The sequence below is a fragment of the Chiloscyllium punctatum genome, chromosome 37 (assembly GCF_047496795.1).
Source record: "Chiloscyllium punctatum isolate Juve2018m chromosome 37, sChiPun1.3, whole genome shotgun sequence".
Classification (NCBI taxonomy): Eukaryota; Metazoa; Chordata; class Chondrichthyes; order Orectolobiformes; family Hemiscylliidae; genus Chiloscyllium; species Chiloscyllium punctatum.
Genome location: NC_092775.1, coordinates 33,268,311 through 33,292,885, shown reverse-complemented (window position 1 = coordinate 33,292,885; position 24,575 = coordinate 33,268,311). Strand labels below are relative to the sequence as shown.

The 24,575-nt window shown below is 36.9% G+C and overlaps 1 protein-coding gene across 1 annotated transcript in view; it reads left to right on the top strand.

The window, feature by feature from the left end:
- The window catches only part of slc9a8 (solute carrier family 9 member 8), a 74,291-nt gene extending 50,032 nt beyond the window's left edge, over positions 1-24,259 (top strand). Inside the window, exons 13-16 of the mRNA XM_072556565.1 lie at positions 7,607-7,718; positions 10,623-10,843; positions 11,226-11,372; positions 17,699-24,259. Coding sequence (XP_072412666.1) covers positions 7,607-7,718; positions 10,623-10,843; positions 11,226-11,372; positions 17,699-17,806 — 588 coding nt within the window. The 3' untranslated portion in view covers positions 17,807-24,259. The remainder of the gene's footprint in view (positions 1-7,606; positions 7,719-10,622; positions 10,844-11,225; positions 11,373-17,698) is intronic.
- The last annotated feature ends 316 nt before the right edge of the window (positions 24,260-24,575 follow it).

Genomic DNA, 24,575 nt, shown 5'->3' with positions numbered 1-24,575 from the left:
TCTCATTCATTTATGAATCATTTGATGTATTATTGGAACAGAATACTGAAATGTGAGAAGTGTGTAAAGAGTAAATAAAACAGCTGAGTTACTGAAAACAAAGAGTCATTTGAGAAGCTGATCCACTTTTTTAGATTTCTTAGTTGCCAACGTCTGGTAAAACACAAAAATGTCATAAAATATCAGAAAATGAACTTTGCAAAAACAGATCCTCCCTGATTTCATCAAAACACCTTTCTTTAAATTTATTCATAATTCATAACTTTAAATCATCTTGAGGACTATAGCTCACCTCACATGTTTGTAACTTGTCTTTTCCTGCATTATTCCTTTCTTTTTCTGTGTGGATGCAAATTTGACTACCACTAATAGGTTACTGCTAGTCCTGCCAAGTTTTTTTGAAATTACAACTGACTCTCTGTTTACCAAATTTATCTGCATATTCAAAGGTGAACAAATTCTGTGTTCAATTTATTTGCATAATCTGCACAGCTGTCTCTAATTTTAAATTGGTATGAGCCTGCGCTGAAGGGAAAAGCAAGGAGAGTCTACTGCTATTTCAATATTGCAGTGCTGGAAAGTGAACCATAGCTGCCAAGAGGCCCTGATGTGGTGCTGCTTCAGGATCCAAATATGTGGGATACATTGAGAGAAAATAGTGAAAGCATATGAACTATATAAGATTACCACTGTCAACAACCACCTCCTTCAATTTTTAATCCCAAGCAAGGGGGCCAGTAATCAATAGAATGAAAGCTTAGGTTTATTGCTAATTTAAAGAAAGTTAGCCAGAATATGTTGTACTGAAACTATTCTGGACAGACTGCGCCTTCTGTTTTGTTCATCAAGACTGAAAGGAAATATTGAAGATAGTTCACAGCATTAGATTGTTAAGTTATGAGGGAAATCGGAGAATTTGATGTTCTTTAGCTTTGAATCAAACTTGGACTGCCACCAGTTTGAGATATTGTGTGTTTTGGCAATGATTCATTTTTGCAGACCATATCCAGTCTCAGTGGTGAGAGATGTGTTCAGGATTGACGTCAGGAAAAATTGCTTCACACAATTAACCAATACTTGGGTCAAGTCCCAGAGAGAATGCTAATACTGTAAGCTTTAGATCCATTCAGCATACATTGGATCCTATGACAGGAGATTTGAATTTTTCTTTCTGTGCATCTGGAACTAGTGATGTCTTAGGACATTAATTTAAATGTTAGTATTCTTGTAGAGGTTAGTCAGTCATTTTGATGTGGTTTGTCTTCAACCAAGTTTTGGAAACTAGTGCACTATACTTCGGTTGTGTAGTTCGATTATACCTCTTTAATCTGGAGTTCACTATTTATTTCAATGTTGATGACTACTATTCATGACTGCAATGCACTTTTCAATAAACACTGATAGTTCCTTCATTAATCAAAGATTTCAACAACATAGCCTTTGTGCCACATACACTGTCATCCTCAAAGTCTGGATATCAGCCAAAAATATGGTTATATTTTTTATTTCCTGGAAATTTAAAAGGGATGCTGTTAAGACTGTTGCCAAAATAGGACATATATTCTCAAATTGGCATTAAATGATATCGTTATTGTTGAATCTCCCATTATCAGTATCCTGGGCATTACTATTGACCAGAAACTGAACTGGGTGGAGGTGGTACTGCAGATGTTGGACTTCTGATGAAGGGTTTTTGCCCAAAACGTCGATTTTCCTGCTTCTTGGATGCTGCCTGACCTGCTGTGCATTTCCAGCATCACTCTAACCTCAGAAACTAAACTGGGCTAGTCAAATAAGAACTATGGCTACAGGAGCATGTCAGAAGCTAGAAATCTTTAGCAATTAATTCACCTCCAGATTCCCTAAAGCCTGTCCAGCAACGAGCAGGCACAAGTCATGGGTGTAATGGAATACTTGCTGGATGCATGCAACTCCAACAATAGTTGGAACATAGCAGCCCCCTTGATTCACCCCACATCCACAAACATTTATTCCCTCCATCACTGACCCTTAGTAGCAGCATTTACAAAACAGGCTGTGGAAATTCACCAAGCCCCCTTCCACAGCACCTTCTAAATCCATGACCACAACCATCTGGAAAGACAAGGGTAACAGATACATGCAAATACTGCCACCTGCAGATTTCCCTCCAAGCTACTTACCATCCAAACTTAGAAATATAAAATTGGACTTTCACTGTCACTGGGTCACAATGCTGGAACACTCTCCTTATTGGCATTGTGGGTGTATCTACTCCAAATGGACTACAGCAGGCCCCATGCAGGACTGGTTTTCCAGGAGTCCTAGAGTCTTGGAAATTTACTTGCCTAAATATGTATTAGGAGGAGCAGCTCAAATCAGTCTTTAAAGCGCAACATTCTGCCCCCATCACACCACTACTGCTTAAAAGTTGTCTCAACCAACTGGAGTTCTCTACCTGAAATCAGGTCTAACACACCTTGGATAGGGTAAAGAGGTTGGGCCCAAATCCACCCAAGCTGGAAATGTGTGGCTACAGTGGGTGGTAATGTCATGGCAGAGGTAATCCAAAACCCCTGCTAATATTCTAGTAACATTGATTCGATAATTACTGTTGATTATAATTAAAAACTAATCTGGTTCACTCTTGTCCCTTAGAGAATAAAGTCTGCTATTCTTACCTGGTTTGGTCTAAATGTGACTCCTGAACCACACAATGTGGTTGATGCTGAACTGCGCTCTGGGAAGTTGGACAGTAAATGTTGGCCTAGCCTGTGATGCCTACTTCCTGTGAACAATTGTTTACAGAAAAATTCCACCATGACAAATGATCAGATTTGAATTCAATAACACAAAAAACTGGTATAATAACCTCACCTAATGTTGTATAATAACCTATTTGGTTCACTAATGCCTTTTTAGAGAAGGAAACCTACCTTTATTCCTGTGTTTGTACATGTGACTTTTGATGGTCCAGTCAATGAAGTCCACATGCCATGACAAATTACAAAAAAAAGCTATTAACCAGCTCCAGCATAATTTAACCCTTCAAATGTTGTACACTTTTTGTATATTATTAAACTCCGTAGTTGATATTTTCCACTCAGTTTCATATGAGGTAGTATGCTATGAGAATTATTAGGCTTGATCTTTACAGAGACCAATAACCTGACAACAAAGAAAACCTCAAATGTTCATGGCTCTGTTTTTTCTATACTCACAAAGAGTTCTTGGTTCTGCTGCAGCACAGCAGGCTGGAACACAATACTCCACATCCTTCAGCTTTTATCCACACGGCAAATTCAGGTTGCCATATCACTGCTTAAAATTGACCTTCCAGCCAAGAAATCCAATTACCCCTACTTTTCAATTATCTCCATATAATTCTGGGGCAAGAGTATGTCCATCAAGTAAAAGCTTTTTGTGAAATGCAAAGATCATCACAATACACATTGGGGGTCAGTTTGGCTTAGTTGGCTGCACAACTGGTTGTGATGTAGAGTGATGCCAACATTGAATTCTCCTTCTCAACCCCTCCCCTCACCTGAGGAATGGTGACCCTCTAGTTATACCATACCAGTCACCTCACTCAGATAGTGTGCTGGAAATACTGACTCACTATTTCCAGGATTGTTGCAAAAGTTAAACATTTCAGAAAAGTACCTGAAATTCTCCAGGTTACCTGTCTTTTTAGACCCGGTGACAGACAGCACCTATTAGGTTTCTGTACTTAACAAACATTAGCATTTATTGCAAAAAAATAGATTCGAGCTACAAGTAGACAACAATGAACTGTTAACATATAACTCTACCAGTTAAAATTCAAACTGCTTTATAAAATTCCCCTTTCACAAACATGGAGGCAGAAAAATTCATGAACAGGATGGAAAAACTATGCAGGCACATCAGTGGTCTCTGTACACAGGATTTTCTGACACAATCCTTTTGACTTGCCAGGATTTGCTGCTGCTCTTTCTATCTATCTTGAATACTTTCATTTGCTTACAGGGGGCACAGAACAACTGGTTCACAACGTTTTAAAAGTCTCGCTTGTTAGTTAAAAGCCACAGCTTACATTGGCTGACTAGTGAGGGAATATAAACTGGTTCTCTTCAGCCATTAGGCTTTTTTTTTTAACTGCAGAGACTCAACAATAGGGAAGGGGTCATTCAGGATCTTGTATTGAGGAATGAACCTGGCCAGGTGATCAAAGTTTCAATGGGAGAGCATTTAAGATAGTTATGGGTAAGGATAAGACTGATGAAAAGTGCTAAATTGGGGGAAGGCGAATCACAACTATATTAAGAACTATATTAGATTGAGGTGGCTGTTTCAGGGCGAATCTACATCTGACATGAGACCTTTTTAAAAGCCAGTTGATGACAGTTTAGGACCAGGGCCTTTCTGTGAAAATGAAAGGATGGCGAAATTCGGGATATCCAGAATGACCGCGATATTGACAATTAGTCAGAAATTTAAAAAAAAGCACATGTAAAGTTTAGGAAACTGAAATCAGAAAAAAAAACCCTGGAGTAATATAAAGGAATCAGGAAAGAATTTAAACAAGGAATTCGGGAGGCTATGATATGTCATTGGCAAGTAAGATTCAGGACAACCCCAAAACATTTTATTTGTATATTAAGAGCAAGAGGGTAGCTAAGAGAGAGGGTAGATCCACTCTAAGACAAAAAAGTGAATTTATACAGGGAGCCAGAGGAAGTAGGTGAGATTCTTAATGAGTACTTCACATCGGTACTCACCAAGGAGAAGGTTATGGCTAATGTTAAGATTAGAGAGCGGTATGCTGATATTCTAGGGCGTGTCAATATGAAGAAGGAGGGTCTTTTAGGTGTCTTGGAAAGACATTAAAGTAGATAAGCCCCCAGGGCATGATGGTGTCTATTCCCAGGTTACTGAGGGAGGCAAGGGAGGAGATCGCTGGGGTTTAGCCACTCATAAGGTCCCTGAAGACTGGAGAACAGCAAGTCTTATTCCTTTTGTTTAAGAAGGTCAACAGGATTAATCCAGCAAATTATAGGCTGGTGAGCCTTCATCAGTGGTCTGAGAAATTATTGGAGAAGATTCTCTGACAGGATTTACTTGCATTTGGAGAAGAATGGACTTAATAGAGATAGTTAGAATGGCTTTGTGTGGGGGAGGTCTTGTCTCTCAAATTTTAGTTTTTGAGGAACTGCCAAAGAGCATTGATTAGTAGATCTTATCTACATGGACTCTCCTAAAGCATTTGACAAGGTTTTTCATGATAGGCTAATATAGAAGATTAAGTTGCATACAAAATTGGCTTGGTCATCAAAGACAGAGGGTAATTGTGATGGGATGTTTTTCTGTCTGATGATATGTGAATAGTGATGTTCCACAAATAAGTATACATGTAAACACATGATATGGATTAAAATGTGTGTGGTGTGACAAGTAAGTTTGTAGACTAACATTACTGGAGTTGTGGATAGTGAGGAAGGTTGTCAAGAGATACAATCAGATATAGGTCAGTTGCAAAGTTGGACAGAGAAATGGCAGATGGAGTTTAATCTGAGCGAGACATGCATCTTGGGAGGTCAATTGCAAGAAGAAAGTATATAGTAAATGGCAGGACCCTTGGGAACATTAATATACAGAGGGATCTTGTGGTGAAAGTTCATAGCTCCCTGAAAGTGGCAACGCCAGTGGAAAAGGTGGTAAAGAAGGCATATGGCATGCTTGCCTTTATCGGTTTAGACATTGAATATGAGAGTTTGCAAGTCATCTTGCAGCTGTATAAAAAAAATTTTGTTCGGATGCGTTTGGAATATTGTTACCACACTATAGGAACGACGTGGAGCTTTGTAGAGGGTGCAAAAGTGTTACCGGGTTGTTGCTTTGAATGGAGTGTTTTAGCTATAAGGAAAGTTGAACACATTTGGAATTTTTTTTAACACAGTGTTGGAGGCTGAGGGATGACCTGATGGAAGTATATAAAATTGAAAGGCCAGGATAGATTGGATGGGAAAATGTTAAATATTAAGGGTAATAGGTTTAAGGTAAGAGGGGAAAGTTGCAACGAGATGAATGAGGCAAGTTTTTTTTAATGAGGGTGGTAGGTGCCTGGAATGTGTTGTCAGGGGAGTGGTAGATGCAGATACAATAGCAAAATTTAAAAGGCATTTAGACAGACCCATGGAAATGGGGGGGTTTACCAACCATGTGCAGTCAGATGGGAGTAGTTCAGAATAGCGTCACGGTTGGTGCAGAAATGTTGAGCAGAAGGACCTTTTTATTGTGCTGAACTGTTCTATTTTCTATCCCTTGATGGAGGTCCAAAGGCTTCTGGCTTCTTGTTCACCCCCACAAGTTCAGCTGCCTGGGAGCCAATTGCATAGTCATTTATAGGCAGAAAGTATCTGTTATCGACAACTGGTCACCATGTCTCAGCCCACTTGTTGATAGTTGTACTCATTCTCTGGTGACAGTTTGTTTGTGACTACACTTTCTGTTCACTGACTGAACAAATCAGTGTTAAGAGCGCTTCCTGTAACTTTTTAAAAGCAACTTTCGTATCCTGTCTTGGTGACACCTTAAGTGCTTTGGAGTTTCCTGTGAAACGCTGATGTACTGTGGCTTCTGGAATTTATTTGGTTCCGTTTCTGCTGCTTCTGGTTGTCTATTGTGGTGACTGGTATATTGGCTTTGGTCTATGTGTTTGGTGGTGGAGTCTGTGAATGAGTGCCATGCTTCGAGAAATTCTTTGGCTGTCCTCTTTAGCTTGTCTTGTGATTCTTGTGTTGGCCAGTCAAATTTGTGGTCCCTGTCATCCGTGTCTGTGACTACTAGGGACAGATGGTCGTGGCGTTTACTAGCTAGTTGGTATTCGTGGATGTGGATTGCTAGTTGTCTGCCTATTTGTCCTTTATAGTGTTTCACGCAGTCTTTGCATGGAATCTTGTAAATTACGTTAGTCTTGCAGGTGATAGATATAGGGTCTTTTGTTCTGGTAAGTTGTCTGAGCGTGGCTGTCAGTTTATGGGCTTTCATGAATCCAAGTGGATTCTGGCTGTTAGTTGTGAGACAATTTTCATATAAGGTAGCGTGGCTAGTATCTTGAGACGTGGCATGTCCTCATCAACTTTGTCTGCTAGGCATCTGTGAATGAAATTGTGGGGATATCCATGCTTGGTGAAGACTCTGTAGAGGCATTCTTCTTCTCTTTGCAGGTCAGCAGTGCTGCAGTGTGTGGTAGTCCTTTTGAACAAGGTCCTAATGCACCTGTGTGTTCAGGTGGTTGCTGTTGTAATTCAGGATCTGATCTGTGTGTGTGGCTTTTCTCCTACCATTTTCCTATTTCAGTCCACAAACAACGATACAAAAAAAATTTGGTCTTGATGAAATGAAAGAGAATCCTTAATGCTACCACTTAATACAAATGTACTCATTTTCACTGAATCGCAATTGAAATAGGTGTGGATCCTAAAGCAAAATTAAATCACAGTATATGTACTCTGTAACTAAAATATCAAGACAAATGTATTGCTGGTTATACTAAACGTATTAAATAAATACATTATATATATTCAAAAAAAAGTTACTGTTGATTACCCATATTTAATTTCATTAATAAGACTTTTATTTACAGGTTCTTGTCTTATTTGGCAGAGCAGTGAATATCTTTCCCCTGTCCTACCTTCTGAACTTCTTTCGAGATCATAAAATTACCCCCAAAATGATGTTTGTTATGTGGTTTAGTGGTAAGTGGATATCAGCGATAGTTATTTTAAACTTGTTATTTGTGGCATAGTACAATGCAGTTTTAAGTTGAACATTTTTAATATAAAATAATCAAAACTCATTAGATTTAGAATTTTCATTTGCATTTGCTGTACTTGGGCATCTAGTTATGCTGTTTGATGTAATAGTGATGTTAACTTAGTGTAATGATTGATCGCAATTTGTTGTTGCTTTATATTTAATTTGATTTACATTTCCAGTGAAAACCTAAATTTGTACTCTGTCCTTAATGGAGAACAAATATCTCAAGACATGGTCATAAAAGTGAAAAAGACACAATGTTAGAAGGGGCAAACAAGAGAGGAGTAAATAGGATTTTAAAGATGATCTTTAAGAAAGAGGGAAATGACAAGAACCACAGAGTTAAGGAAAATAATTTCTCTGCCATCTCCTCTCCCTGTCATGTCAAGCACAATTAAAGCCAACTTTTGCAAATTGCTTGCACTATTTTATTTCTGCCAATTTCACAACCTTTCCTGCACTAACCTGATTCTCATGAACAGGGGAAATGGATCAACCTTAGCTCAGTGGTAACATTTTTACCTGACTCGGTAGGTTGTGATTTCAAGTCCCACTCTTGGGACTTGAGAACGTAATCTAAACTGATACTGCAGTGCATTACCCTTGCCAAGGGTGCACTGTCACAAGTTTTTGGATGAGACAAGAAACCATGAACCATCCAGTCCTCAGGTGGACATAAACTACATGCAATCTCTTGAAGAAGCACTGTTCCATGTAGTATTTAGTGTTTAGAATTTAGTACATTCCAATTAGATCCCTCTCATTCTTCACATCTCTAGTGAATGCATGCCAAGTCGACCCAATTTTTTCTCGTTTGATAACCTGTTATCACAGGAATTAGCCTAATATACCTTTTGCTGCTCTCCCTCTATTTCAAGTATAACTCCTCCTTGCTAAGCAGACCAAAACTCTGCACAGTACTCCAGGTGTGGTCTCACCAAAGCTCTGTGTATATATAATAAGATTTCTTTGCTCCTTTTATTCAAGCCCATTTCCAATGAAGGCCAAAATATAACTTAACTTCCTAACTAACTTGCTTTGTGACTGACTGGTGTAAAAGGACACCCAGATCTCTATGCCAACCTTTCCCAAATTATTGCCACTTAAGACCCTGCCATTCTGTTTTTCCTATGGAACTGAAGAACAATGTACTAATCCATGTTGTACTGCACCTGCCACATTTGATATATGAAGTACGTAAAATAATGGCTCTCTGAACCTTCTTTTTATATCCAATTTGATATCAACCTTCCTAATTAAAATTTATTGAAATCTAATTTGTTAATAATGTGGTAATTGTCACTGATAGATCTGTTCACATGCACATTACCATCAACATACAGACAATGGGTTGTCTTGATAGAATGTTTTGTTTATCTTTAAAAAACAAACAAGCTTTTATTCATAAGTGACCCTGTAGTTTAAAACTCAAGGACAAAGCTATTGATAAGACCCATGGAGGTCTCTTGTTTATTTATTTCCCACAGTCTTCTAACCATCGTATTTAAAATGGTCATTTAATGTAATTAGTATAAATTAACAAAAATACTTGTTAACTAATTGTTAATTACTTTGATTACAGCATGATTAAAGTACTTCAATCATATGTTTATGACTGACTGACTGACTGCCACCTTTTCAAGTGTTTTGATCAGAAAATGTTAGTGTATCTGTGTGACAGTATGAGTTGGCATCTTTGTTTCCTTAGACTAGTAGTATACAATATATTTGAAAAAAAGCTTTGTAGAATCCCCAAGCGAAGCAGACTAAAATTCTAAAACCAGTTCTACTTACAAATTCTCATAGTGCAGGTTACCCTGGTGATCCCTCTCTTTGGTTAAAACCAGGTGAACCTTCCAGCTTCATTTGAACCCTCTTCATCTGACTGAAGGCTCCCACTTCTATTTTGCCTCTATCTCATGTGCTTTCACATTCACTGCACTTGTCTGAAGTTCAGTGTTACTTGTAGAAAATTCTGAAACATAATTCTGCAATGACTTCCTGTGCTGTCTTCCACTCTCAAAGCTCCATTCCATGGTGATACAAATCTCATGGATGTTGAATCCAGGAGGTATGCAAGTTAGCTATCCCCTACACCTCGCTAAGTTTGTCCTGTCTTGAAATAAATAGTGTATCGAATGTCAGCGCAGTTGCTTGTTATCGAGCAGAATTTGAGCAGGTCACGTGAGCCCTTTCATTCATCAATTTTACCCTAAACTAAAGACATGGTCACATAACAGACCTTATATTTTTTGCATTATGAGTGGGAATTTGTAAATTGCTGCCATGTATTACAAGTGACTATACTTCAAAAACACCTAATTGGCTGTAAAGCACTTTGGGACACCTTGATGTCATGAAGGTCAGTCTATAAATTTGTTTTTAAAATGGCATCCTTTGCACCAAAAAGTACTTTTATTGAATGCTATTCCTTCCGAAACATTGCTTCCCTAATCTTGCTGGATTCATGTCAAAACATCCTACAAATTCAACTTGCTCATCACATATATTTGATCATCTAAGTGGAAACAATCTTCAGCAAACATTAGCATATTATAACTGCAAGTAATTCAATCATACGTTAAACCAAGTATCAGTAATGACAATCTGCTTTATAATCATATGTTTATTATAATCCACAAATTTGACTCTATAGTAATTTTTTTGTGAAATGCCGAGAGATCTTTTTTATAAAAAATAATACACACCCATCGGTTGAATTGAAAATTCAGTTGAGGTTAAATTGGCTGTAATCAAAATTGATGGACCCAGTAGCCAATGTGATTTTGTCTTCTGGTTACTACTCAAATCCTTTGCACTTATTTCATTACTTTAACATTTAGGTCTGCGTGGTGCCATTCCTTATGCTTTGAGCCTACATTTGGAGATGGAGCCAATAGAGAAGCGTCAGCTTATTGGAACAACCACAATAGTCATTGTGCTTTTCACAATTCTGGTTTTGGGTGGAGGAACAATGCCTCTCATCAGGTTGATGGATATAGAAGACTCTAAAACACGTAGAAGAAACAAGAAAGATATTACCCTCAGCAAAACTGAGAAGATGGTATTTAATTTGCCTTTTGTCTTCCCATCCTTTGTGGCTCTTTGACACACACCCTTCCTATTGGCACAGAAAATTTAGAATTTAACAATTAAGATAGAATAACTCAGTCATAACTTCTTAGAATAAAAGACCGAATTACTTGTTTTGGAATTAAATCAATGGATAAAAATATAGCATTATGTTCGCCACTTCATAACTGAATTTGCTACTTGTTGCCTTTCATTTTATTTAAAGGTAATGAGCAGAGTAATACAATTTGGTAGTAAAAATTGCAGCATTATTTTCAAGAATTGAATAAATAATTTATAGCTAGCAATCCAACTCACTATAAAATGGCATAAAATGTATATAGATAGTTCTAATTGATTGCTGTTGTTTCCAGGGAAATACGGTTGAATCTGAACATTTATCAGAACTAACTGAGGAAGAATATGAAGCGCAATACATCAAGCGGCATGATCTTAAAGGCTTCATGTGGCTGGATGCGAAATATTTGAACCCTTTCTTTACACGAAGACTTACTCCAGAGGTTGGCCTCTCTAATTTTTTCTTTGATCAATAAATTAAAGTTTTGTACATTACAGTGCATAAACTGATTATGTTAGCTATGGAGTACTAGAATTTATTGTATTTTTTAACAGTGGAAAAGAAAGTTAAAATTTGGATTTGCCAATTAGTAAATTCAAAAAGATCCTTCCCCCTGCTTGTAGCTATTTTAATGTAGTGAAGTTTAACATTCCATACTTCATTCTCTCTTTCTAGTTTTATTCAATGTAAGATACATAAGTATATATCCTTGAACTTTATATTAAGGACAACTGATTAAGTCAGTAGAGGGAAACTATTTCCACTTATTGGGGACAGTGGTATTACGAGACATAGCCTAAAGGTTAGAACTTGATTTTTCTGGAATGAAGTTCTACAAACAAACGATAGTAGGCATTTGGTGCACAGTTCCACAAGGAGTGTTTTAAGATATGGAGTAAAGGTGAGCATATGGAATTAAGTTAGAGTAGCATGATCACATTGAATGGTAGAGCAGGCTTGAGGTAATGAGTGGCCTGCTGCTGTTCTTTTGCAAATTCCTCAAATTCAGTGTGATAATTGCTTGACTTTTTTTTGGTCAGCACTTGGAATAATTGGATTGTTCACTGAGCAGTTTTGGGTAACTTTGTATTAAGTTACTTGAATTTCATTAAATTCACTTTTAAGGGAATTAAGTGCACAGATGCTAGAAATCTAAAGCAGTTCCTTTTGAAAAATCTGAGATGATGTTTCCTGAAAACCAAATCCATTTAACATAATGAGGTGCCTTAACATTAGAGTTTATACAACATATTATTGCTTCTAATACATGGTCAATGACTAGGATGTTTTGAAACACTGGGTGGTATTCTTTACTAAAAAAAGAGTTTATAAAACAGATCTTTGCATTTGTGAGGGAAAGGCACCATTATATAATCACATACCAGGAGCCCTTCAAGAAGTTGAAAGTATATCATCTTTAAATGTTTATGCTAGTTTCAACAAATCAAACAAAATCCCCGAAGGGCTCCTGTGTCTCTACCTTAATTATGTGTATTACTCCTCTGACAGTGTCATTATGTCAGCTACATCTGGTTAATCTCCCTTCACCAAGTCTTGCAACAACGTTTATTTACTCACTGATGACACTAATCAATTGTTAATGAGATTCCTGTTCGTAGGCACTATTACCATTAAACTGCTGATCCTGTTTCCCTCCTATGATGGTAATTTAATTTATTCTAGTGTGAGATCTGAGTATTCTTGGAAAATCCAGTTTTTAATGATTTTCCCTAATTGCCCTTCAACTGAGTGCCTTGCTAAACTGTTTAAAACTCAGCGACACTGGAGTCACAAGTAGGCCAGACCGGATAACTAATAGATTTTTTTCCCTCTATTTTATTACTGAACTAATTGTTTGGTGTTTTCAACACCAGCCTTTTTAAAAATGTATTGTTTAAAATCCTCCAGCTGCCTTGATAGAATTTGACCCCTTGACTGCAGATAATTGACCTGGGCCTCTAGATTACAAATCTAATGTCACTGTGCCCCATTTCTCCTTTTGATTGGCGTTGTTAAAAGTTATCTCATTCATTTTGTATTATTGTCCAAGTACAATTTCCAAGTATTTGTCCTTTATTCCCAAAGCTACATTTTTGGATTTCACCATTCAGGCTCTCCCTTCCCACTGTACCAACAAAACAGCTCTTCGGGCATGATTTTTGACTTCGAAAAATGAAAGTATCAGAGACACATAATTGTTCCTAATACTTCTCAACTTGTTCACAGAATTTGACACCATTAATCCCACAAAGCTGCTCCAAAATGTCTGCATCATTGGGCAATGTAAGCTTCACTCCACTTGTTCAACCTATTTTAAATGCACTATCTATTTTGAGATATAAAAGGAAAATGATGGAAGCACTCAAGAAGTCTGGCAGTGTCTGAGAAAGAATCCAGTAACTCCAATCAGGATCAGAACCCTATTTCTGACCTGGATTGGACTAAAAGACAAGTATTCCTCTTTTGATCAGATGTGCTCTAGAATTTCCTGGACAGGTGTCTTCTTTTGCAAATAAGTGGAGACCAATCCAGGAAACATAGCCAGCAACCCAGTCAATCAGAGTGAAAACCACACTTTCTGCAGCAGTAAGTGTTTTATTGTCTTACAGCCAGCCACTTTGACAGCTCTGTGAAAAGGTACGTATGGTGGTTAGAATAGGAAGTGAGTGAAGGATGTTGTTGGTTAGAATACCTGCTGGATGACTGGCGAAGAGAATGGTAAGGCTTAGGATAGTTTGGGGTGGGGAGGGACGGGGGTTGTTGAGGAGGGGGATCACATCTGCCAATTAAAGGTTCTGGAAGTGTCAGTGGTCAGGGTTATGTAATTGGGGAGGTTGGTGGTGACCTCTGTATTCAATTTAATGTTTACCGAAGAGTTAGAGGAGGCTTTTGATTCTCTAACATTTCATGGGTAAGTGTTAAACTTAAGTCAGTTGGAACTCTCCAAAACCACTCACCATAGGGATAATTCTTAGAAATTTCCAGCTGCAAGATATTATCCAAAGAAAATTTCCACAGAGTCAGTCACGTAACGATTTCTGCATGGTCTTGACAGCACATCCAGTCAGCTTAATGAAAACAAATAGCTAACCACCGGACTTTCTGGGACAACATTTTAGGTTTGTAATCTTCCTTCAGAGTTTACTCCCTCCACAGATTTCTAGCATCTGCAATGTATTGCAATGAGATACCCATTCGGTTATAAAAACAAACAAGAGAGCATACAATACGGTGAATATTAGTAGGAAGCCAGAGGTTTGGGAAGCCTTTAAAAACCAGCAGAGGATAACTTCTTTTTAAAACAAAAAGCAATAAGGGAAGGCAGCTGAAAAATCAGGGTAAATTAGTGTGTAATATTAAAGGATTGCAAGAGTATTTTTTTAGATATGTTAAAAAGCAAGAGAGAAGCGAGAGTGGGCAATGGACAGCCGGAAAATTAAGCTGAGGTAGTAGTAGTGGGGACCAAAGAAATGGTGGAGGAATTTAACATTGGCTTTCAGAGTGGAAAACAGCAGCAGCATACCAGAACTTCAAGAATTTCAGGGGGAAGAAATGAGGAAGAAGTCATTACTAAGCAGAAAGTGTTGAGGAAGCTGAAAGGTCTGAAGATGGATAAATCACCTGGTCCAGTTGAATTACACCCCAGAGATCTGAAGGAGATAGCTGCAGAGATTGTAGACGCACTGGTGATCTTTCAGGAATCCCTGGAGTCAGAGGGGGTCCCAGAAGACTGGAAAATGGCTAATGTAACACCCCTGTTTAAAAAGGAGGGAGGTAGATGAAACTGTAGGAGAATTAACTTGACCTGGGTTGTTGGTATGATTTTAGATTCCATCATTAAGCGTACTGGGAAGTGCACAGTAAAATAGGGCTGAATCAGCACAGCTTCATCAGCACACCTAGCCAATCTTTTAGAATTATTTGAGGAAATAACAAGCAGGTTGGACAAAGGAGGGACAATGATGATCTGTTTGGATTTCCAGAAGGCCTTTGACTCGGGGCCACAGGAGGCTGCTACATAGATAAGAGCCCATGGTGTTAGAGGCTGGATAAAGGATTGGCTGACTGGCAGAAGTCGAAGATGTGGGAATAAAAGGGGTATTTTTCAGGATGGCAGCCAGTGGAGTTCCTCAGGGGTCAGTGTAAGGGCCACAACTATTCATGTAATATATTAACAATCTGGACAAAGGAACTGTGAGGGCATTGTTGTTAAATTTGCAGATGATACAAAGATAGGTGGAGGGCAGGTAGTGTTGATGAAGTGAGGAGACTGCAGAAAGACTAGGACAGGTTAGGAGAATGGGCAAAGAAATGGCACTTTGAATACAGTGTGGGAAAGTGCGATGTTACTCACTTTGGTAGGAATAATAGAGGCATAACCTTTTTTTGTAAACTGGGAAAGACTTTGGAAATCTGAAGCACAAAGAAGCATGGGAATCCTAGTTCAGGATTCTCTTAAGGTTAACATGCAGGTTCAGTTGGCAGTTGGGAAGACAAATGCAACGTTGGTATTCATTTCAGGAGGGCTAGAATACAACGACAGATGCACTGCTGAGGTTGTATAAGGCTCTGATGAGACCACCTTTGGAATATTGTGAGCAGTTTTGGGCTCCATATCTAAGGAAGAATGTGCTGGCATTGAAAGGGCTCCAGTGGAGGTTTAGAAGAATGAAACTGGGAATGAAGAGCTTGTCATACGAGAAGCGGTTAAGGTCTCTGGGTCTGTACAGAAGGATGAAGGTGGTTACATTGAAGTTTACAGAATACTGAGCAGCCTGAATAGAGTGGATCTTGAGGTGATTCCAGTAGTAGGAGTGACTCATTGATAGGAAAATCTTTTAGAACTGATAAGAGGAGGAATTTGATGGTTAATCTGTGGAATTCATTGCCACTTAAGGTTGTGAAGACCAATTCCATTGAGTGTATTAAGACTGAGAAAGATAGGTGGTTGATTAGTAAGGGCTCCAAGGGTTACACAGAGAAGACTAGAATGAAGTTGAGAGATGTATCAGCCATGCTTGAATGGTGGGGCAAACTTGATGGACTGAATGCTTAATTCTGCTCATATATCTTGTGGTCTTATGATTTGATTGGAAAATTTCTCGAGCTCTAGTAACAAATTTAGTCTTAAGAATCACGAAAACAGACCCTTCAGACCAACTCGTCAATGCTGACCAAGTTTTCCAAGCTAAAATTGTCCCATTTGCCTGCATTTGGCCCATATCCTTCTAAACCTTTCCTATTAATTTACCTGTCCAAATGTATTTTAAATGTTGTTATCCTACCACGTATGAACTACCCTCCGTTCCCTTTTTACATCTCTCCTCTCACCTTAAAAAATGCCCTCTAGTTTTGAACTCTCCTACCCCAGGAAAAAACCTTTGCTATGCCCTTATCTGTGGCCCTTTCAGATTCTGTTAATGCACCAGGCTGATTGATAACTCCTCAACAGTGCATTTGGATTACTGTCCAATTCAAGTATCAATTACCAGGTTGATCACTAAGTGGTATCTTAGTTTCTAACTTCCATCGCATTGTGTACATCTTTGTCCCCTTGAACATTTAGTGGTTTTTCATTATTATTTTCAACTCTATATAATTGTATAATTTCAAGTTGGCCATGGCAAATCAGCAACATTTTATGGTAACCTGGCTGTACTCATAGATGCTTATATTTCAATTTAATTTTGAATGATCTGGATGCCTTAATTTTCTACCGGAGATGCAATACAGCCAAGGAAAGTGGGAAATGACTGATTTGCTTTCATTTCAACGACATTTGAGGTAAAATGTTGCTTTGCTTTATGTAGTTTATAACATTGTAAATGATTGCAGTAGCCTTATTTATTTATCTGGGAAAAAAAAATGACAAGCAGAAAGGAAAAGGTATGTTTAAAAAGAAATGCATTGCTTGCAGCGTGGACAGAGGGGTTCGAATAAACATTGAGTTTGTTTAAGCGAAAGTTATTTGTGCAAGTCCTTTTAATTGCATTAAATACTGGTGCAGACATAGTAAAGAGGAAAGTTACAAATTAATATACATTTTTAATTCATTGTATTTCTTTTGATACCATTATTAAAAAATCAAAAACAGATGGAATAATTTGCTTATTTAACCTTCTGGGTAGCAAGTTCCTATAAGCAGGTCCTTCTCAAATATTTGGAGGGATATGTAATGTTTTAATTGGAATGTATTCCATACTTTTAACTATCAAAGTAGCACATAGAAGCAATAGAATATTAAAACTCTTAAAACAGAACAATAATGTTGTTTGTTACTTTGCATAACTACTACAGGCCAGGTACGTGTAGATCTTAATTATGTACATCTGTGATTTTTGGTTTCCTGAACAAATATCTATTTCCTCAATACTGTCATCTGCCCTTTGATATCCAAAATGGGATTTTTATTTGGATATCTTTCCAGTTTAAATCATTCACCTTCACAACACTCAGCTGCCACCCATTGCAAGATGGAATAAATAACATGCTTGGATACTTTGCATAGTTACTGCCCAGCAGAATGCTGGTGCCAGACACCCAGTTTCACCATTAGAAATCTGCAGTATCTTTGACAAATAGGTGACACTGCCAACTTTAGGGTGTGCACATTCTTAAAAGGATACTGCCTTTATCACTCAAGCTGGCCAAAGCTTCTTTCCCAGAGCTCAGATGAACAAAACAGCACATAAGTAATTCAACTGAGATGCATTGAAACACTGAAATGTATTCCTCTCTCATACTTCTGATTATACATATGTATTCTAGGACCTCCACCATGGCCGAATACAGATGAAAACACTAACCAACAAGTGGTATGAGGAGGTGCGCCAGGGACCATCAGGTTCTGAAGATGATGAACAGGAGTTGCTCTAGCATATGGAATGATTAAATATCTGGGCTTTACTCCAGACTTTGCACACTATATCAAATTTAATAAAGATTCAGGAGAAGGGCTGGCACCAATATGATTCAATTACACAACATTGCATTCTGAGCCTCTTAAAGTGTACCTAGTGCCATCTGTTGGCTGTTCTAATTTTTTTAAAGACGAGTACTGTAAATCTGTTCACTTAATTCTTCTACATAATATTTTGCATGTTTGGATGGTACTATGAAGGTGAGCAGTTAATGCTAATCTGAGAAATATTTATTAAAAAAAACTAAATGTAAATTAACATTTGTATCACAAGTGGATATGCACTTTATTGTAAATAAGATCACAGTTTTACACTATCCCCACTTTCCTTGAGCATTCTGATCCTGCAGCATTTTGATCGGTTCACATAGCTGCTGAATAAGAAATCCTGCTGCTTTTCCTCCCCCTGCTGCTGTTAGAAAAATGTACTTGCTTTTTACTTTGTAACTTATCTCAACACTTACTTGTCAAATTGCTGATGCAGTCACGATACTTTAATGTAAATTTCACCACTAGTAGGTGTTCAAATCCACTTCTCCCAGATTTTGATGAGTTGTTTGCTTCATCACTGGATTGTCCACAAACTTTTTGTCTGGGGCATCAGTATTGTTCAAATAAATTGCACTTACAAAGGGATTTTTTATTCAGTAATGATTGATTTTAAACTAAAATATTTGAGCCATTGCAGATTTAATCATACCACTGGGGTATACACTTTGTGGCCTTCAAATGTCCAGACCAAACTGACTTTAGCTTGTGTTTCCTTGTGAATAATTCAACCTTTGTGACTCTAAAGGGATGCAGTTAGCTATTCAGCAAAATTATTGTGCATTACAAGGAAAACATCCTCTTCCTTATAAAATAGTGTATGATTTGATTTAAGAGTAATCCTGTGGAGGAGCTATTATATTTTTGCTGTGTCTAATGTGAACCAATTGTCCACCAAATTGTTACACATTTATCAAAATGCAATTTTTTAAAAGAAAAGGAGCCGGGATAAGAATGCTCCCTCCCCTTATCGAATTCTGACCTGGAGACAGCCTTTTACAAGTAGTTCTATTTCAACCTGATACCAGAGGTTAACAGTCAGAAAATTAGACCACAATTTTAAAGGCATAGACCCCAAGATAGCAACTAAACATCACAATCCTGCTCAAAATAAATGACCAATCCACAGTGTCTGAGTAATGTGTATGAAAATGAGCTTGTTTCTAGATTCAATAAGATCATGGTTGATCTGATTGTGGCCTTAATTTCACTTTTCAGCCTCCCCTACCCCCTCACTAATCCTTGGCGAACAGAAATCTGTCTAATTCAGCCTTTTAAAAAAAAATTAATGATCCAGATTCCACAGCTGTTTAGGGGTGGAACTCCAAAGGTTACCAGCTCTTTAAGAGGTGAAAATCCTCCTAAGCTCTTAGATGGGATGTCCCTTCTTTTGAAACTGCTATATATGAGGCAAGACTCTATATCTATCTGATTAAGCCCCCTCGAATTTTTCAATAAGATCACCTCTCAATTTTTAAAATGCAATTTAGTATTGATCTAACCTGCTCAACAGTTCCTCTTAAGGCAATTCCATAATCCCAAGAATCAATTTAATGAAACTTCTCTGAACTCCTCAAATGCAATTTTATATTTCCTTACGTAAAGAGATCAATTCCATATAAAGTACTCCAGCTATCATCTCAGCAGTGCCCTGACCAGCTTATAGTAAGATTTTGCTACCTTTGTACATCTCCCTAACAATAAAGGCAGTTCCTTTTGCCTTCCTAATAACTTGAACTGTACCTGTGTGTTAACTTTGTGAATCATTTACAAGGCATCAGGCTCATTCTTTTGGCAACATTCTGCTGTCTGCCTGCATTTAAGTAATGTTATGTTGTAAATAATAGAAATGTATGTAAATTTGTATTGCATGAGGAAGAGTGAATGGTTGGCAAATGGGCTCGGATTGGCCAAGGGTTTGCCAGACATCGCACCAAGGAACAGTAAGTCCAGAGCTTTTAAGTTTAAATTGTATTAAAAAGGGAGCAAGCTGACCTGGGTTGAGACATTTGATGAGGAATGCTCCGCATAACAATATACCCTAAACTTTAATTGAAAATGCACAATATGGACAAATTCAGTTTTCCTGCAAAGAACCATGTCCTGCATATGAATATATGTAGCTTCCAGCAAGCTCTATTGAACCACATTACAAGACCAACTGACAATCTTCCAACTATATTGAAATTTTAGATTTCAGTTTGCTGGCTTTTTCAGCAGCGTTATATTTTTGAGTGGCCTTAATGCAAGTTTTATGGTTAGCCTAAAGACGGTGAAATGTTAATTGGCAGAAGCTGACACTGTAATAGTATCCATCTTTTATTATTCAAGCTTGAGACAGAAATATGTGAAAATAAACATGAAATCCACTTGTTCAAATTAAACATGCATCAAATATTGTATTTTGAGTAGTATATAAGAGTGGGCAGAGCTTCAAACTTTTTTTTAAAAAGTTCTCTATCTGCTATTTTGATTAATTCTAGAATACCGGTGACACATCTTAAAGGAAATAAGGTATTCTACCAGAAAAAAGCTAATAAAAGAGAAAAGCTTAGTCCATGCACTATATTCTCATTACATTGAACACAACGATAAGTTACATACTTAATTTCAATTATTTGTCTTTGACCTTCACCGGTTTTTAACCACTACTCCAAGTCATTGTATTTCTTGTAGAACCAACCAGCTTTTAGCATTGTCTTTTTAGTTGGTTCAAACATGGCATTTGAAATGTTTAGTGTTCTTTCAAATGATGATACAAATTCATGTAAAATAAGGACAATTAAAATTCCTTTCAGTTATTGTAAATTTTAACAATTTCAAAATGTAGGCTTCATTGCAACAGAGTTATTGGAAGTTATTTCCCTTGTACTGATAACTCAGACATATATGTTTCTATAAATGCCCATTATTTTTGACGTAATTTAATAGTTGGGAAGATCACAGTTGTTTGGAAAATGTGTGATCTTAAGTTCAATATTAAAATATGTTCAAGGAATACATTAGTTTTATTAAATATACCCATTCTACAACATAATTAGGATTAGTGAAATATTTCTTGAAACTATTCAAACTGATCCAACAAGAAAATATTCATCAAATGCTCTGATACATGAAACATTAAAATGATTAGATTAAATGGTTTCCAACTCAGTATCTTGGACAATACAGTTTTAGACTTTGTTTCAGTACAAATTCATTTTGTTTAACTTTTCACATTCCTGAGTGCACAACTCAATTTTGTCAGTTTCTCAGAGTCATTCCTGAACATTGTATATTATCTTTGGAGGTTGGGCAGCTCAGTTGGCTGGATGGCTGGTTTGTGATGGGGAATGAGGCCAACAGCACAGATGCAAATCTCTCACCAGTGGAGGTCACTATGAATACCTCATCTCTTGCCTGAGATGTGGCGACCCTCTGGTTAATCTGCCACTAGCCATACCCCTCTAATGAGAAAATATCCCGATGGTCCTCTTGGACTATGGAGATTTTACCTTATTTTTTACATCTCCTTATTATAAAGAGGACTCAAAGATTAGTGTATTTTCTCTCTGAACTTGCCAGAATGCTTAACTTAGAGACAGCTTACATAAAAACAATATACAGTGGGTACTGTATATCTGAAAAAAAAAACTACTGGAATACTCGCTTGTTGCTCCCTGTGGGGAGAGGAGCAAAAGGCACATCAAGAAATCTTCTTTAGAATTGATCTGAAACACTAACTCATTTCTCTTTCCATAGTTACTGAAAAACGTGCTAAGTAATTCCAGCCTTCAAAGTACAGGCATATTTTCCCACCTTTTTTGCTAAGCACAAATTCATTAGCTATTGTATTGTGTCTTGATTTGCTCATGTCAATACGAAGTCAATTTCACTATCTCCCATCATCTAATTTTCCTAAAATTTCGAACTAGTTACCTTTTTAAATCTTCCTTTATTGTCACTATCTTCAGGCTTCTCAGTTGCTCATTTGCTGTCTTATTTCCCTCATTGTCTAAAATGCTGTCTTATTGGCTGTTTTACTTAAGAGGGTCATCAAGCAAAGAGGCCTTACAAAACTAAAACATGATTTTCAGCTTTACAGTCAGTTGCTGCACATACTCAAATAGAGTCTTTGGTAAGATTCTTCTGAAAGGTTGCAACAATTAATAATCATAACAACACAGCACGAAGTTAAAATGGTGAATTTAGTTATGTCTAATTTTCTACCCTGTCACAAATGTTTGTGCTAAGCAGGTTTGATTTGTTGTTGATTGTATATTTAATTTTGGGGTTTTTGTGGAAAATTAAAATTTCTATTTATCAAAGACATGATCTGTTGAAATTTAAATATTCATGACCATATTTTTAAAAAATATTTAGAGTTTGGAGTAATTAAAACTAATGTTCATAGAAACATTTAGAGCTGGACATTTTGTTAATGAATATTATATTTGTAGAATATATCTGTACCAACAAGCATTTGCTCAAACATATTCATTGTGATGATGGTATTTTCACCATTGAGATCATATTTGTGAAAGTAAACATTTATCATTCTAAGCATTTGTCTGTCTGCCATTGTAATATTTCCAATATTAATGTGAAATTTGACTTTCTTGAATATAGGAACCAATATGGAGAAATGTGGAGTATTTAGGTAATTTAAGGTGTGGTTAGTTTTTATTTACCACTTTTAGAAAAATAATCTTGAAGAAATAATATTAAAATTATAAATCTGCTTCACTTAATCAAACAAGCCAACAAAAGATAGCATATTACTTTAGCTTGCCAAATTTACTGTGTGTTTCCTTAATATTTGATCATGTTTCATATGAAACACTTATTGTCATACGGGCAATTACACTCTCTTACAGATGTGGAAAAAATTGTATTCCACTACCTCAGCCATAAATCTAGCTTGTGTTAACTGTTTATGGGCAAGCAATGTTGTAAAGAACTTGATTGTAAGCAAATCTACAAATGCCACAAGTCCTATATAAAGCGAAAATAATTCACAGTTAAGAATTGAAGTAATAATGGGATATTACTGAAAACTTATGTGCTCATTTACAAGGATCTGAATTAAATATGTACTCAGTAGGCAGCATATGCTGTGCATGATCCCTCATGCCTTGTGTGTCTCAAATTTTTTCTTCCTGTTGTAGACCTTTTACTGTTCCTTCTAATATTACTTCCAGTGCTATCTTTATTAATCTTTTGCATGTATGTTGCATGATTCAAGCATTTGGATTTATATTTAATTACTTGTCACTCATGTGAAAACAAAAACAGAAATTGCTTGAAATACAAAGCAGATCGGTTAGAACGGTCCAAAGTGATACCAGCTAACACAGTACGGTACGTTTTCTGTTGTCCCGTTTTTCCACAAATCTCTTTTTTAGATAAGTTTTTTTTTTGCTGAATTAAGCTTATTATCATAAATATTGTAATTGAATCCCCAATTTTAGAAATACTATGCGATGAACTGGAAGAAGATTGTCAAACAGTATTTTGTAGTTCAACTTTTTTGGGCCTTATAAAATTGGGAAGTGGCTGAACTTTTAAATTGTCTTTTGTCAGATATATTCGAAAAGCACTTGGTTTTAGGTTTTTACTTTGTCCAAATGAATCATCATAAGCTGGTTTCCTAGTATATCTAATAACAATAGGACTGAAATATTTGAGCAATATTATCTAAGTAGATCAAAGTTTCTTTACCAATCAATGAAGATTTAAGTATTTCACCTTCCCAGTATAAGTTGGATTTATTTTTTTCTAAATAGCAGCTCTTGTGACTTGAAACAGAGATATGGTGTTTTCACAAAATGTAGTAGCATAGCTTGGAGTATTTGCAAGTGATAAGTATCTCAACTTTCCTTTTGGTTTGGTTGGAGTCTCAACTATTTAATCACTGACTGGTGTGTTAGATCTTCCTTTACACCTGAGCTGCAAAGCTCCTTCTAGACCATGGAAGTACAAGCAGGAGGCCTTAGTGTTCTCAACAGATACAACTTTGGGGAAAGCTGAAAACTAAACCAACATTGCAGTAGTTATGAAATTGCGTCTATGGCTGCACAGCTTCTGGGTGATATTCTTTCTCATTTACACTTTTATGCACTAAGTTTTAAAACATGATTTAAACTTGTAATGATGTGGGTTGATTTAGTTTGTCAGCATTGTATTTTGCAGCATTTTACCTTCCATGTACAACGTTGTGGCTAATTCGTAGCTTTTACTAAGATGCATCTCTAGAATATTTAGGCCTGTGAATGATCATTTTTGTTATTTTCTATGGAATGTTTTGTCGATATAAGAAAAGTTCTCCTTTCATGTTTTTATATATTTATATACTATTTTCGCACTTCAAAAGAGATGTTAAATATGGGGATATAAAATTTAAAATAAATTTTGAAATTACTAATTCAATGTATTGGAGTTTCCTTTATATAAAACTATAATACTGCATGAAAGCAGGTTATTTAATCCCCCCAAAATATCTACTAACCCTTGTGCCTTTTGTAATTTCTACTCACTCAATCAGGTCCCATCAGTATTTTCCCTGATTGGGGATGATCGGGATTTCTGACAGACCATAGTCCCCCTTGACTGACTTAAGAACTACTACCATTAAACCTTCACACACGGTCAATTGGTTGAAATGCATGCATTGTGTTTGTTGCTTAAGTTACTGGCATA